The following is a 16,799-nucleotide window of genomic DNA, read 5'->3' on the forward strand; positions in this document are numbered from 1 at the left end:
AAACAGGACCAAGTTCAGAGTCATGGCCACCCTGTGAGCAAGGCGGTCTTCAGTGAGGCCTGTGGGAGGCTGGGGTGCCACATTGGTCCATGTTCTTGGACAGGGTGCTAGGTGCATGGCATTTGTTGTATAATTGCACAGTCATGAGAAAACCAAAATGATATTATGGAGAACCTCTGCTTTTCAGAGCCTTCTAGAGATTGCTTGTTCTAAATAGCCGTTTTTTTCTGGATAGGCCAGTGTTTGCCTCTTTAAGGTCCAAAAGAGGATTTTTGGGGGGAGGGTGGGTGTGTGTGTGTGTGTGTGTGTGTGTATATGTATGTGTGTGTGTATATATACATGTATATCTATATCTCCTTGTTCCACAAGCTTTTTTTTTTTCTTTAAGTTCTAGGGTACATGTACACAATGTGCAGATTTGTTACATAGGAATACATGTGCCATGTTGGTTTGCTGCACCTGTTAACTTGTCATTTACATAGGTATTTCTCCTAATGCTGTCCCTCCTCCTGCCCCCCACCACATGACAGAGTGGGGAGGGTATATATTTTCTTTAATCTTCATATTTCCTGCCTTCATAAACAAATATTATTGCTTAAGATTTTTTTCATGACTTAAAGCTATAATTTATGAATACCAGGTTTTTTTTTTTTTTTTTTTTTTTGAGACGGAGTCTCACTCTGTCACCCAGGCTGGAGTGCAGTGGTGCAATCTCGGCTCACTGCAAGCAAGCTCTGCCTCCCAGGTTCACACCATTCTCCTGCCTCAGCCTCCCGAGTAGCTGGGACTACAGGCGCCCGCCACCACGCCTGGCTAATTTTTTTGTATTTTTAGTAGAGACAGGGTTTCACCATGTTAGCCAGGATGGTCTCGATCTCCTGACCTCATGATCTGCCCACCTCGGCCTCCCAAAGTGCTGGGATTACAGGCGTGAGCCACTGCGTCTGGCCTATGAATACCATTCCTTTAACTGTGTTTGTTTGATTTATGGACACTCGGAAACAGTAGAAATGACTACTAATTTGTCTTTTTTTTTTTTTTGAGACGGAGTCTCGCTGTCGCCCAGGCTAGAGTGCAATGGTGCTATCTCAGCTCACTGCAAGCTCTGCCTCCCAGGTTAACACCATTCTCCTGCCTCAGCCTCCCGAGTAGCTGGGACTATAGGCACCCACCACCACGCCCAGCTAATTTTTTTTGTTGTCTTTTTAGTAGAGACGGGATTTCACCGTGTTAGCCAGGGTGGTCTCGATCTCATGACCTCCTGATCCGCCCGCCTCGGCCTCCCAAAGTGCTGGGATTACAGGCGTGAGCCACTGTGCCTGGCCTAGTTTGTCTTTCAAAACTACATGAGGCTAGACGCGGTGGCTCACACCTGTAACCCCAGCACTTTGGGAGGCCAAGTCAGGTGGATCGCTTGACTTCAGGAGTTCGAGACCAGCCTGGCTGACATGGTGAAACCCCATCTCTACTAAAAATACAAAAATTAGCCAGGTGTGGTGGCGAGTGCCTGTAGTTTCAGCTGCACTCAAGAGGCTGAGGTGGGAGAATCGCTTGAACCCAGGAGCTGGAGGTTGCAGTGAGCCAAGATCACACCACTGCACTCCAGCCTGGGCAACAGAGTGAGACTCCATCTCAAAAAAAGAAAAAAATATATATATATGTATATATATATATACACACACACATGCACATTGCACTCCCGCCTGGGTGACGGATGGAGACTCTGCCTCAAAAAACAAAACAAAACACAAATAAAGCAACATGAGAGGCCAGGCACCGTAGTTCACGCCTGTAATCCCAGCACTTTGGGAGGCTAAGGCGGGTGGATCACCTGAGGTCAGGAGTTTGAGACCAGCCTGCCCAATGTGGTGAAACCCTGTCTCTGCCAAAAATACAAAAGTTAACTAGGCTTCATGGTGGGTGCCTGTAATCCCAGCTACTCAGGAGGCTGAGGCAGGATAATCGCTTGAACCCAGGAGGCAGAGGTTGCAGTGAGCCAAGATTGCACCACTGCACTCCAACCTGGGTGACAGAGTGAGGCTCCGTCTCAAAAAAACAAACAAAAAAGAAAACTACATGCAAGGCCCACAATGATTACTTGTTATGTATGTATGTATTAATGTATCAGATGTACATTTGTAATATGTTTATCAATATATTTGTACTAAAAGGCAACTTTTTTTTTTTTTTGAGACTGGGTCTCACTCTGTCGTCCAGGCTAGAATGCAGTGGTGCAATCCTAGCTTACTGAAGCCTTGAACTGCTGTGCTCAAGCAATCCTCCTGCCTCAGCCTCCTGAGTAGCTGGTACCACAGGTGCACATCACTGTGCCCAGCTAATTTTTAAAAAATATTTTTTGTGGGCTGGGCGCGGTGGCTCAGGCCTGTAATCCCAGCACTTTGGGAGGCTGAGGTGGGTGGATCACGAGGTCAGGAGATCGAGACCATCCTGGCTAACTCAATGAAACCCTGTCTCAACTAAAAATACAAAAAATTAGCCAGGCACGGTGGCAGGTGCCTGTAGTCCCAGCTATTTGGGAGGCTGAGGCAGGAGAATGGCGTGAACCCAGGAGGCAGAGCTTGCGGTGAGCCGAGATCCTCCAGCCTGGGTGACAGAGCGAGACTCCATCTCAAAAAAAAAATATATATATATATTTTGTGGAGACAGGGTCTCCCTTTGTTGCCCATGTTGGTTTCAAACTCCTGGACTTAACCAATCCTCTTATCTCAGCCTCCCAAAATGCTGGGGTTACAGGCATGAACCACCACCCTCCCTCTTTGAGTAAAATGAAGGGCATTAGGTGTTTTGATTTTTGACAGCTACTTTCAGGGTCCTGGAGCCTGTTAGCTTACTTCCTGGCCCTTGCCTCTATGTTCTAGGTGAGCGGCACCTCAGATAATTGATTTTTGAGTAGGTAAAGGCACTACTAGGCAACGTGAACCCAGCTTTCCAACAGCTCCCTGACCCGGGACTAGGAGGCATGTCTTCTCTCACCTTCTGGAGGATCAGTGGACAGCTTACGTGTCCCTAATCCCTCTGGAAGTCAGCAGTTATTAAGCTCTCTGACCGGGAGACCTCTGTAAAGGTGATCCTCCTAATCTAGGAGGATGAGCTGCTTTAGATCAGCTCTGTTACTCGACAGAAAGTCTCAGAAGGGCTGGGCAGAAATAGAGCTAGAGAGGGAACATTAAACCATTACGTAGAAATAATTTTAAATGTTTAATATGTTGATGACAACCTGGATTGAGAAGTTTGCTTTAAGAATTGCAACTGAAGGCTGGGTGCAGTGGCTTACGCCTGTAATCCCAGCCGAGGCAGGCAGATTGAGCTCAGGAGTTCGAGACCAGCATGGCAAAACCCTGTCTCTAATAAAAATACAAAAAAGTAGCCAGGCATGGTGGTGCACACCTGTAATTCCAGCTACTGGGAAGGCTGACGCATGCGAATTGCTTGAACCTGGGAGGCAGAGGTTGGAGCGAGCTCCAGCCTGGGTGACAGAGTGAGACTCTCTCAAAAAAAAAAAAAAAAAAAAAAAAAATTGCATCTGAAAAATAATAGGATGGGAGCCTGCACTTAGTTTTTAGTTCTGTGATAAATTTTGTAATAAAGTGCAGGTGAAAAGGTTTTTATTTGTTCTTAAACTCATTGACACCTGTATCAAAACATCTAGTTTGATACTAAAAGTGTCAGAGTTATCAACAAAACTTGAGAGAGCGTTACTCCAGCTTTAGGTCAGCTTTAAGAAGCCACATATGTTCACAGCCGAAATAGTTAAAACCTGTGTTTTGAGGCACTGTGGCTTATGTCTGTAATCCCAACACTTTGGGAGGCCACAGCGGGCGGTCACTTGAGGCCAGGAGTTGGAGACCAGCCTGGGTAACGTGGGGAAACCCCATCTCTACTAAAAATACAAAAATTAGCCAGGTGTGGTGGCACGTACCTGTAATCCCAGCTACTTGGGAGGCTGAGGCATGAGAATCACTTGAACCCAGGAGACAGAGGTTGCAGTGAGCCGAGATCACACCACTGCACTCCAGCCTGGGTGACAGAGGGAGACTCTGTCTCAAACAAACAAACAAACAAAAACAAAAACAAAAAACCCTGCGTTTGATAGAATCTTTAAAATTAAAAATCCTTATACTATCATTTACCGTACTGACATTTATCCCTGCATCAAACAGTGGAACCTTCTTGCTCTTCCTTGAAAACAGCATTCTGTGCTACAGGGTTCCTTAGGACCTCTCATAAGCAACTGTGGTTCCCAGGAGTTACCTTTCACCCACCTTACTTGCCTGCTAAGGTGAAATTCTTTTGCTCCTTATTCACATTCTCCTTTGTAGTATGGAGCTCCTTTTCAACATGTGGATTCTGAACTGAGCACAGTTGCCAGAGCAAGGAAATAGTTATGAAAAAGTTCATGGTCGGGCGCAGTGGCTCAACGCTTGTAATACCAAAACTTTGGGAGGCCGAGGTGGGCGGATCACCTGAGGGTCGGGAGTTGGAGACCAGCCTGACTAACGTGGAGAAACCCCGTCTCTACTAAAAATACAAAATTAGCTGGCTGTGGTGGCGCATGTCTGTAATCCCAGCTACTTTGGAGGCTGAGGCAGGAAAATTGCTCGAATCTGGGAAGTGGAGGTTGCGGTGAGCCGACGCACCATTGCACTCCAGCCTGGGCAACAAAAGCAAAACTCCATCTCAAAAACAAAAAAAAGAGGCCGGGCGTGGTGGCTCCCGCCTGTAATCCCAGCACTTTGGGAGGCCGAGGTGGGCAGATCACGAGGTCAGGAGATCGAGACCATCCTGGCTAACATGGTGAGACCCTGTCTCTGCTAAAAATACAAAAATAATTAGCTGGGCATGGTGGTGGGCGCCTGTAGTCCCAGCTACTCGGGAGACTGGGGCAGGAGAATGGCATGAACCCCGGAGGTGGAGGTTGCAGTGAGCCGAGATGGCGCCACTGCACTCCAGCCTGGGCCACGAAGCGAGACTCCGTCTCAAAAAAAAAAGAAAAAATTCATGATAGTTACTGGTCTCTGCTCCCGGACCATGCGCAGTGGTGCTGTTGTTTACCAAGCAGGTGAGGAGGGAGTGCCTCCTTTGGTTTCTAGGAGACCTTGATTCCAATTTTAGCTCAGTCTGGGAAATTTCATGGGGTATTTTGGGTGAGAAATGTTCCATGAATTTGGAATGTCTAAAAGTGGTTTGTTCTTTCGGTTTTTTTTTTTTTTTTTCCAGTCAGGATCTCGCTCTGTTGCCCAGGCTAGAGTGCAGTGGCGCAATCTCAGCTCACTGCAACCCCCGCCTCCTGGGTTCAAGCAGTTCTCCCACCTCAGCCTCCTGAGTAGCTAGGATTACAGGCATGCACTACCATACCCAGCTATTTTTTTGTGTTTTTATAGTGGAGACAGGATTTTACCATGCTAGCATGAGGCCATGCTCGTCTCAAACTCCTGTGATCCACCTACCTTGGCCTCCCAAAGTGTTGGGATTAAAGACATGAGCCTCTAATTTGATTTGTAATGAAACCAAACAGAAACACTTATGAAATGACGTCAGCCTGTCTCAGCTGACAAAGGGAATGGATGCCAGGGGTGATGTGGCCTGCATTCGGTTGGGGCCAGGCATCTCCACTCTCAACTGTGGTCTGTGACAGTGTTTTTGTTCATGCTTTGAAGTTGGTCTGACATTTAGAGCCTTCCTTTCCTTTCTTTCTTTCTTTCTTTCTTTCTTGAAACAGAGTCTCACTCTGTTGCCCAGGCTGGTGTCCAGTGGCATGATTTTGGCTCACTGTAACCTCCGCCTCCTAGGTTCAAGCGATTCTTCTGCCTCAGCCTCCCGAGTAGCTGGGATTACAGAGACGCACTACCATGCCTGGCTAATTTTTGTATTTTTAATAGAGACAGGGTTTCGCCATGTTGGCCAGGCTGGTCTTGAACTCCTGACCTCATGTGATCTGCCCACCTCAGCCTCCCAAAGTGCTGGGATTACAAACGTGAGCAACTGTGCCCGACCAGAGATTTTTTTTCATATAAATAAGTGGCTTTGTCTGAAGCACATGTAACATGGGAGCACATAAGTCACCAGAGTCTGGGTTTTAGTCTGTTGCCCTTGTACACTTTCTGTGTTGTGCAGTACTGATAGGTTTGCTTTTGTCTGTCCCTCCAGGCTTCTCGTCAGTGCCTCGCAGGATGGTAAACTTATCATCTGGGACAGCTACACCACCAACAAGGTAGGGACTGGAGAATTCCCTTCCTTGAAAAACCAACCCAGGAAACAGGGTTTTAAGCTCTGGATTCATTTTTGTTAAATCACGTAATACAGGATAGGGAAGGCAGTAGCGGCAAGGCTCTGTTTGTTAGTAGTGAAGTTGCGCAGGTGAGATAGAAGCTGAGTCACATGCCGGCACCTGTCACGGTCTCTTCCTCTGGACCAGGCACAGTTGTGCTGTTGTCCGTCATCTCCTTACCAAGCTGGTGGGAGCTAAGGACCTTCTGTGTTTCTAGGAGACCTCAATTCCAGTTTTAGTAGAGTCTGGGAAGTTTCATGTTTTATTTATAGAGTGCAGAAGTATCGCTTTTCATTCAGTTACAAGTTTTTAGAAGAGATCATCTGAAAGACATCATACTTTAAAGTGTAATTTATGTTATTTTCAAGACTTAATCCAAAGTGTATTGTTTTGAATAAAAAGTATTGTCATTGGTCCAAACATGTATGTAAAAAATGTAATTCAGTTTATTTTACTAAAGAATACTAAATGTGTATAAATGATTGCATTAATTACAGCAGATCTAAAACAGTGGGAGAGATGTGGCAGGGTAGATTGTAGGAATGTCCATTTTGGTTATTCCATAAAAATCTTTTGTTTTCGGCTGGGCGCCGTGGCTCACACCTGTAATTCCAGCATTTTGGGAGGCTGAAGCAGGTGGATCACCTGAGGTCAGGAGTTTGAGACCAGCCTAGCCAACATGGTGAAACCTCGTCTCTACTAAAAATACAAAAAATTAGCCAGGAGTGGTGGCAGGCGCCCGTAATCCCAGCTACTCAGGAGGCTGAAGCAGGAGAACTGCTTGAGCCCAGGAGGCAGAGGTTGCAGTGAGCCTAGATCACGCCACTGCACTCAAACCTGGACAACAAGAGCGAAACTCCATCTCGAAAAAAAAATTTTTTGTTTTCAAATGAGTTCATAGCCATTTGACAGGATAATGCAGTGTTTTCCTTCCAATACGTGTGGGTTTTTTTGAGACGGAGCATTGCTCTTACCGCCCTGGCTGGAGTGCAGTGGTGCGATCTCTGCTCACTGCAGCCTCCACCCCCCTGGTTCAAGCGACTCTCCTGCTTCAGCCTCCTTGAGTAGCTGGGATTACAGGCGCCCACCACCACACCCAGCTAATTTTTGTATTTTAGCACAGACGGGGTTTCACCAATTTGAGGCCAGGCTGGTCTCGAATTCCTGACCTCAGGTGATCCACCCGCCTTAGCCTCCCAAAGTGCTAGGATTACAGGCGTGAGCCACCGCACCCGGCCTGTTTGTTTTCTTTTGAGACGGAGTCTCACTTTGTTGCCCAGGCTGGAGTGCAGTGGCGTGATCTCAGCTCACTGCAACCTCCGCCTCCCAGATTCAAGTGATTCTCCTGCCCCAGTCAGTCAAGTAGCTGAAACTACAGGCATGCGCCATCACGCCCAGCTAATTTTGGTATATTTAGTAGAGACATGGGGTTTCACCATGTTGGCTAGGCTGGTCTTGAACTCCTGACCTCAGGTGATCTGCCCGACTTAGCCTCCCAAAGTGCTGGGATTACAGGTGTGAGTGACCGCCCCCGGCCTAATGTGGTTTTGATGAGTGGGCAGCACTACTGTTAAGACCCCACCTAATCATAAGTTGTGACTTCAGTAAAACTGGACTGTGTGGATTGAATTTGAATCCCATGTGCAGCACTGGACTTCTCATTAAGTATGCTTCACCTGAGTGGCCACATATGGGAATCGCTCTCTAGATAATTTTGGCTCTTATTTTGTTCTGTTACCTCCTTTGCAGTGAAAGTTGGAGATGAGAAAATCCTGGTGTCAGTGTTGTTTTTGAACATAAAGGTGTTTGCATCATCTGTCTTTCTGTCATTAGGTCCACGCCATCCCTCTGCGCTCCTCCTGGGTCATGACCTGTGCATATGCCCCTTCTGGGAACTATGTGGCCTGCGGTGGCCTGGATAACATTTGCTCCATTTACAATCTGAAAACTCGTGAGGGGAACGTGCGCGTGAGTCGTGAGCTGGCAGGACACACAGGTACCTGTCCTTGTTCATAAGCTTCAAGTGACACAAGCTGTTTACCTGGGGTACATTATATGCTTTGGATACTCACTTTTTATCAATCATTTTTTAATTAATTAATTTTTTTTTTGAGGCGGAGTCTCGCTCTGTCACCCAGGCTGGAGTGCGGTGGCGTGATCTCAGCTCGCTGCACGCTCCGCCTCCTGGGTGTTCACGCCATTCCCCTGCCTCAGCCTCCTGAGTAGCTGGGACTACAGGCGCCCACCACCACGCCCAGCTAATTTCTTTTTTGTATTTTTAGTAGAGACAGGGTTTCACCATGTTAGCCAGGATGGTCTCGATCTCCTAACCTCGTGATCCACCCACCTCAGCCTCCCAAAGTGCTGGGATTACAGGTGTGAGCCACCACGCCCAGCCTTTTTTTTTTTTTTTTTTTTTTTTTAAGACAGAGTCTCACTGTGTCACCCAGGCTGGAGTGCAGCAGCGCATTCTTGGCTCACTGCAACCTCTGACTCCTGGGTTCAAGCGATTCTCCTGCCTCAGCCTCCCAAATAGCTGGGACCACAGGTGTCTGCCACCATGCCCAGCTAATTTTTGTATTTTTAGTAGAGGCGGGGTTTTGCTGTATTGGCCAGACTGGTCTTGAACTCCTGACATTGTGATCTGCCTGCCTTAGCCTCCCAAAGTGCTGGGATTATAGGCGTGAGCCGCTGCGCCCGGCCTTATGAATCATTAAATGAGACTGGTTCAAATAAAAGTCACAGTAATGGCCAGAAGTTTTCTGAAAATGAAACTAAAAACAAGCCTGATATGCCTTTACCAGTAAGAAACCTGTGGATTTGCGCTGGACATGGTGGCTCATGCCTGTAACTGCAACACTCTGGGAGGCCAAGGTAGGAGGATAGCTTGGAGCCAGGGGTTCGAGACCAGCTGGGGCAACAAAGCTAGACCCCTTCTCTACAAAAAATGAAAAACAGCCACTCACAGTGGCGCACAACTATGGTCCCAGCTCCTCGGGAGGTTGGCTCAAGCCTGGGTGGTTGAGGCTGCAGGGAGCTATGATTGCACCACTGCACTCCAGGCTGGGCGAAAGCGAGACCCTGTCTCTGCAAATGAGGCAGAATAGAGCCCTGTGGCCGTAAGTGCTAGGTAGTCTATTATTTCACCAAGATTTTGTTTACTTGTGACACTAATTCATCATGAAAGGCATACATTTGCTGAAAGAGGATGTACTATTCTAATATTTTACTTTTCTGGCTGTATTATCTGTTCTCAGACATTTTATGCCCCAGTACTTTTTGATAACACTCTGCCCACTTCACATGCAGCCAAAGAAATCAATTCATGGAGTCACTAGTACTACAGTTGACACCCATTAAGCAGTCTGTTAAATAAGTTAATTTTGGCCAGATTACAAGTATAACCTTGTCCTTTGAAAGATAATGCTGCTGCTGTTGTTGATTTCTGTTCTCTGTTCTTTCCTGCCTTCTGCTTACTTTGGAGTTGCCTTCTTCTTAATTTTCCAGCTGCCTGAAGTAGATCTGTAGGCCACTGGTTTGCTTCCTTTTCAAATAGAATCACTTAAAGTTTTAAGTTTCCCTCTAAGCATGGCTTTAGCCGCATCACATACATTTGTTTCATATTGTCTTTTTTTTTTTTTTTTAAGATGGAGTCCCGCTCTGTCACCCAGGCTGTAGTACAGTGGTGCAATCTCAGCTCACTGAAACCTCAACCCCCTGGGTTCAAGCGATTCTCCTGCCTCAGCCTCCCGAGTAGATTACAGGCATGCACCACCATGCCTGGCCAATTTTTGTATTTTTAGTAGAGACGGGGTTTTGCCATGTTGGTCAGGCTGGTCTTGAACTCCTGACTGCAAGTGATCTGCCTGCCTCGGCCTCCCAAAGTGCTGGAATTACAGGCTTGAGCCACCACTCCCAGCCTATATTGTCTTTTAATTATCATTCAATGTGAAATTTTTAATATCCTTGTGAGTGCTTATTTGACTTATAAGTTATTTAGATGTATAATTTTTACATATCTGAAGTTTTCTTAGTTATTGTTGATTTCTAATTAGATGTCATTGTGCTTAAAGACACACTCGGTATCATTTCAGTCCTTTGACATTTGAGGCTTGTTGTTAATGGAGCTGATGGTCTGTCTTGGTGCCCACGCTGTGTGCACATGGGAATGATATGTGTTTTTGTTGTATCTCGGCCTGATTTTCTACATACATGTTAATTAGAGCAAAATTTTTGGCATGTTCAAATATTCTGTATCTTTCTATGAAATGCTCATGCAGGGCTGTTAAAATGATTATGGATTTTCTAACTTTCCTGTTAATTCTGTCAATATGTGCTTCAAATATCTTGAGCTCTTTTAGTAGATGCCTTTACGTTTGTTGTCTCTTTGTGATTAATTGACCCTGTGACCCTGCTCTCATGATGAACTGTTCTTTCTCACTCATAATGCTCTTTGTTGGGAACCGCTGCTTTTTCTGATACTAATATAGCCAGCCCTGCCTTCGTGGGGGTCCTTTCAGCTTAACTGTGTCTTTGAAAATAGTGTGTTACAGACCTCGCATCATTGTTGGGTCTTGGTTTTTTCTGCCCGCCTTTGGAATATGCTTTTGCACATTTATATTTCTTACTGTAGCTCTGCTACTTTGCCACCTTTTTGTCCCTTCATTTTTGTTTTTTGGTTGTTCCCTTCCTACCTTCCTTTGAGTTACTTGCTTACAGGCATGAGCCACCACACCTGGCCTGGGTTACTTGAGTTTTTAAGAAATCTATTTTACTTTGTCTGTGGGCTTTGTAGGTAAACCATTTTGCCTGATGTCTTAGTGGTGTCTTTAGGGATTACAGTGTACATTCCCAATGTCTCGCGGTCCTCTAGTTACCATGGTCCTAGTTGATAGGAAACGTAAGGAACTCACAGCCACACAGGCCTGCTGTCTGCCCTTGCTCACTCTTGTGGTTTTCATATGCATCACACCTGTGTGTGTTATTAGCTCCATGATGCATTGTTGTATTCTTTACTTTAAACATTCTTAAGAAATTAGGGGTCTTATAATGTGAATAAATATGAAAAGCATGAAATAGGCCGGGCATGGTTGGCTCACGCCTGTAATCCCAGCACTTTGGGAGGCCGAGGCAAGCAGATCACCTGAGGCCAGGAGTTTGAGATCAGCCTAGCCAACCTGACGAAACCCCGTGTCTACTAAAAATAAAAAAATTAGCCGAGCATGGTGGCGTGCGCTTGTAGTCCCAGCTGCTCAGGAGGCTGAAGCAGGAGAATTACTTGAACTGAAGCGGAGGTTGCAGTGAGCTGAGATCACGCCACTGCACTCCAGCCTGGGTAACAGAGTGAGACTCCGTCTCAAAGAGAAAAGAATGAAGTAAATCTACTCTGCCCTCCAGAGAGAGCTTCCATGTCCAGTGCCCTTCCCGCTCTCCTGCAAAGGCGCCTTCTGCGGGCGTCCTGTCGGCCGGGAGCCCTACCCGGAACAAGTCATGGTTAATGCAGGTCTCAGGTCTGCTGCTAGCAAAGCACTTAGTGTTCATTTCTCTAAGATTTATATTTTGCCTTTATTCTTGAAGGGTATTTTTGCTGGATATCTAGAATTATGGGTTGACTCTTTTTTTAATTTATTTTTCTTTTTTTTTTTTTAGCGATCTAAAAATTTGGTTTTTAGCAGTTTGCACGTAGGTGCCTCGGTGTGATTTTCTTTGCATTTATTGCGCTTTGGCATCTTGAATCTATAAATTTGTCTTTCACCAAATTTGGGAAGTTTTAGACCATGTCTTCAAATGCATCCTCTGTCCTTAGTCCCTGCCCCTCTGTGCTGCAATACACACACATCTGTGCTGTCCCCGAGGCTCCGGGGGCTGGGGTTTGTTCATCACTTTCCCACTTCTTCAGATTTGTTCCTTTTTGTTGTTGTTAGTACCGCTTACTTGCTTTTAACCTTTTTATTTCCATTCAAGTTCATGTACTTGTTACCTCTGATAAACTAAGTCTATCCAGCAGGTTCTTTATGTCAGATATTCCTTCTGCAGTTGTAGAGTTTCTATTTCTTTTGTTTAGAAATTTTTTATTTTCCTGCTGAGATTCCCTGTCCTTGTATAATAGCATGTTTTATTTTGCATCCACAAGGAGAGTTTAATAGCTGCCTTTAGAGTTCTTGTCTGCTGATCCCAGCATCTCATCCTCCTGAGGTTGGTCCTTGTGGATCTCTCCTCTGGATTCTGAGTGACATTTTGCTATTTTTTTAGTACATGTAGTAATTTCAGATTGTATTCTGGACATTGTAAATGTTGTGTCATAGAGACTTTGTGTCCGGTTACATTCTCCAGAACTAACTGATGTTTAGTGTCATTGTATCAGGCAGTCTGTCTCTGTCTTTCTTGTGTGGCAGCAGCAGAAACCTCTGTTCAGCTTTTCTGCGCTGGCTGGGCTGCATGCCTGTGCACTTCAGGTGTCGGATATCTGGTCAGCTGTGTGTGTAGTTTGGGACTCCCTTTCTGTGGCTTTCTTCTTTGTAGTTGTTATCCTTTCGCTTTCTGGCTGTGGTTGCCCAGTAATCTGTCTACTGGCTCTTGAAGACCTTGGCCACAGGTCTTGTGTGTGAGGCTGTAGCCCTGGGGTTGTCACAGACAGTCCCCTCCTCAGGGAAAGCTCCTTAAGAACAAACCATGTCCTGCCTTTCTTTTCTCCCAGGGGAGACTCCTCCAGTTTCTACCTGCTCTTGTTTTCATGCTTTCAGGTGTTTCGTTTTGTATTTTGTGCAGTGCTTATAGTTGTTTCTGTGAGAAAGTAATGCCTACAGATAGGAGCCCCTGGCCATCGCTGGGAGTCCAGCCAGGCAGCTCACACTGACGCTGTAAACCACACAGCTCTGTCTGATGCAGCACCCTTTTTGGAAAGGTGTTCTCTATGTTCAGCAGTCCCTTCCCATGACCGTCAGAGTCTGTGCATCTGTTTCCATTGGTAATCAAAGGTTGCTGTATTTAACACTGACTGTATTTGTCTTTGAAACCAAAGAAAGAAAAGCCAAAAATACTCAAGAAAATAAAAAAACTGGTATTAGTAGGAATATTTTAGAAATTTTATTTCCTTCATATTTCGTGAAATTTTACTTCTAAGGAGTTGTGTTATTTAAAAAACACACACACACACATTTGGCCTCTTAAGAATGTTTGTGGGCTGGGCGTGGTGGCTCACGCCTGTAATCCCAGCACTTTGGGAGGCCGAGGCGGGTGGATCACGAGGTCAGGAGATCGAGACCATCCTGGCTAACACGGTGAAACCCCATCTCTACTAAAAATACAAAAAATTAGCCGGGCGAGGTGGTGGGCACCTGTAGTCCCTGCTACTCAAAAGGCTGAGGCAGGAGAATGGCGTGAACCCCGCGGGGCGGAGCCTGCAGTGAGCCGAGATCGCGCCACTGCACTCCAACCTGGGTGACAGCGAGACTCCGTCTCAAAAAAAAAAAAAGAGTGTTTGTGAGTCTGGGTGACATAGGGAGACCCGTCTCTACAAAAAATACAAAAACTAGTTGGATGTGGTGGCATGCACTTGTAGTCCCAGCTACTCGGGAGCCTGAGGCAGGAGAATCACTTGAACCCAGCAGGCAAGGTTGCAGTGAGCTGAGATCGCTCCACTACACTCCAGCCTGGGCAACAAGAGCGAAACTCCGTCTCCAAAAAAAGCTTATTTCCAGCCCTCTGATCCAGTCTCAGATTTTTATCAAAGCAGGTCCCTAAGGGCCAATGCAGGGAGACTCAACGCTTGCTCTTAGAGCTTTGTTCTTTGCATACCTCTCGGGCAGTGGAGACACGGCGGCCCTTGCCTGGATCATTCTGATCAAGATGGCTACAGATACATAAGCATTGATCAGAAGTCCAGCTTAAGGCCTTCATGATACAGCGTGCACAGCTGTCAGTGACAGAGCCCACTGTGGTGGCCAAAACTTGGCATTTTTAGGCACGGTGTCTTCATATAGTGAGAAGCAGAACATTTTCTATATTCATGAAAATAGCGGATTTTTTTCTGACAGGCCTCACAAGCTTGGACACAGAAGGGGATATATGTTGTCTCCCCGTAAACCCTGCTTCAGGAGCCACAACAGGGCAGCTGGTGACTGGGATGTCTGCTTGAGGCTCACTGTTACCAGCCCCGGTATCTTGGCTGCACTGGTGGGCCTCACAGCCTCACACCATCATGGAGGCACTCGTGGTGCCCGGGCACTCCTCTGTGCAACCCTCTGAGCCTCACTTTCACATCTTCAAGTTACTTCCTCATCTCTTTCATTTTCCTTCTTACTGAACTTGAAGAAAACACCTCTGCTCTCCAAGTGCACGCCTCGGTGCAGGGCTGGGTACCTTTCCCTCCAGGTCTAGGCTGAGCCTGTCCCTCGCCAGCACGGTCTTATTTTTGCTCCTTGGAGACGATCCTGGGGCGGCACAGGTGCTCCTGAAACCACCTGTCGGAGGAGGACTAGTGAGGGACTGGGCGTGGTCATGGCTGACTTCTTGGCATTTGCCCGCCTGCCTTTCAGTGTGTCCTGTGCTCCTCCCTTGGGTGGGGTCTCCTTGCCCCTGCTCCCAACAGGGATGTTCTCTAGGGTGCAGGTAGGAGAACTAAACCTTTCAAAGTGTGTTCATTGTAGAAATTTTGGAAAGGGGGCTGGGCGCGGTGGCTCATGCCTGTATTCCCAGCACTTTGGGAGGCTGAGGCAGGTGGATCACCTGATGTTAGGAGTGCAAGACCAGCCTGCCAACATGGCAAAACCCCATCTCTACTAAAAATACAAAAATTAGCTGGATGTGGTGGCAGGTGCCTGTAGTCCCAGCTACATGGGAGGCTGAGGCAGGAGAAATGCTGAACCGGGGAGGCGGAGGTTGCAGTGAGCAGAGACCGCGCCACTGCACTCCAGCCTGGGTGGCAGAGCGAGACTCCATCTCAAAAAAAAAAAGGAATTTTGGAAAGGAACTTTGAATCATCATCTTTTATGTTGGGGGACCCTATAATTCCATCCAGAATTACAGTATTATACAATAGTTATGCAGTAGTATTATACAGTATTATATAACTATAGTATTACACTGTCGTTCTGTAACTCAGGAGCTGTAGAGAGTTTCATGGTGTGGTGCACTAATTTGTTCCTATTATCAGACATTTAGGCAGTTCACAGTTTCCCACAATTTATTATAAACATTGCTGCAGCAAACGCCATCCTTGTAGATGGATGGTTTCTCAAGCCCATCGTCCTGTTCTTGGGTAAGTTTCCTCACAGGGCTGCGTCTGGCCACGCTTGTGTGTCCTCCTTGGCTTTGCTGTCTTCGGGTCGGCAGCCACGCTGGGTAGAGCAGTGTGTGCACCCATGCTGTGCTCTTCCCGGAGCCTGGTGATCTGCTCCTTTCTAGACTCTGGACTCGCTCTATCCTTGAGGCACCTCTGCTGACACCACATGCCCAGGAGCCCATCTTTCTCCTACGCTTCCACTCTCTGCCGTTCCTCTCTTCAAGCCACCCCCTCTCTCCTGGACTTTAACAGCCTTGTCCCTATAGCCAGTGGTCCCTATGAGACACAGGACAGCCCTTCACACCCACTGCCTATATGACCAGACCACTGCGAGGTCCCCAGGCCGCATTTCAGCCTCTCCTTGAGGCACTTGGTGCCACCTTTGTGCCCTTGCACCTCCTCACTGGGTGCACACTTTTGTTCAGGGTCTGTTTTCCCTGCCCCTCTGCAGGCTTCCAGAGGGTGGCAGCACAGGCCCCCGCACCAGGGGAGGAGGGGCGTGTTTTCACCTGAAGTGTCCCCCCACACATACCCAGGGAATTTGTTCAAATTCAATAATAACAGAAATAGTAACTGTCTCCATTTACTGAGAACTTCTTAGGTGCACAGACAGCTCTGCTCCTCCCATCAGTTCCCCAGTTACATGGGGAGGCTGGGACTTCTAAAAGAACTTAGAGGAACTTTCACTGCTACTCAGCTGCCGTGCTGACAGTGGAGCCCAGGTATTTCTGATTTCAGAGTCTGCAATCTTCACCACTTGTGGCCTCTTGGCCAGAAGGCCCTACAAGGCTTTCCTGGAAGAAGGGGTTAGGCCTGGTCTCTGTGCACAGACTGGGCCTCATGGAGTATGCTTGCACCCTGGGCACTGCACCACCCATCCTGCTCTCCAGCCGCACTGGACACACGTCACCCCCCAACCTGAACATGCACAGACACCCCATCCTGCTCTCCAGGCCGCACTGGACATACCTCACCCCCCAACCTGAACATGCACAGACACCCCATCCTGCTCTCCAGGCCGCACTGGACATACCTCACCCCCCAACCTGAACATGCACAGACACCCCATCCTGCTCTCCAGCCGCAGTGGACACACCTCACCCCCCAACCTGAACATGCACAGACACTTAGAGTGGCCTCTGGTTGGGCAGAACCATCTAACATAATACATATCTTATAAGAAAAAGTTGAACATCTCATGTAAATTATTGGACGCTCCTGAAAATG

The 16,799-nt window shown here is 47.1% G+C and overlaps 1 protein-coding gene across 6 annotated transcripts in view; it reads left to right on the forward strand.

Moving 5' to 3' along the window:
• The window catches only part of GNB1 (G protein subunit beta 1), a 105,551-nt gene that overhangs the window by 77,919 nt on the left and 10,833 nt on the right, over positions 1–16,799 (forward strand). For all 6 annotated transcript variants that reach the window (XM_031007761.3, XM_031007757.3, XM_031007760.3 and 3 more), the window contains 2 exons: positions 6,169–6,232; positions 8,123–8,285. In XM_031007761.3, coding sequence (XP_030863621.1) covers positions 6,169–6,232; positions 8,123–8,285 — 227 coding nt within the window. The remainder of the gene's footprint in view (positions 1–6,168; positions 6,233–8,122; positions 8,286–16,799) is intronic.

The sequence above is a fragment of the Gorilla gorilla genome, chromosome 1, assembly GCF_029281585.2.
Source record: "Gorilla gorilla gorilla isolate KB3781 chromosome 1, NHGRI_mGorGor1-v2.1_pri, whole genome shotgun sequence".
NCBI lineage: Eukaryota > Metazoa > Chordata > Mammalia > Primates > Hominidae > Gorilla > Gorilla gorilla.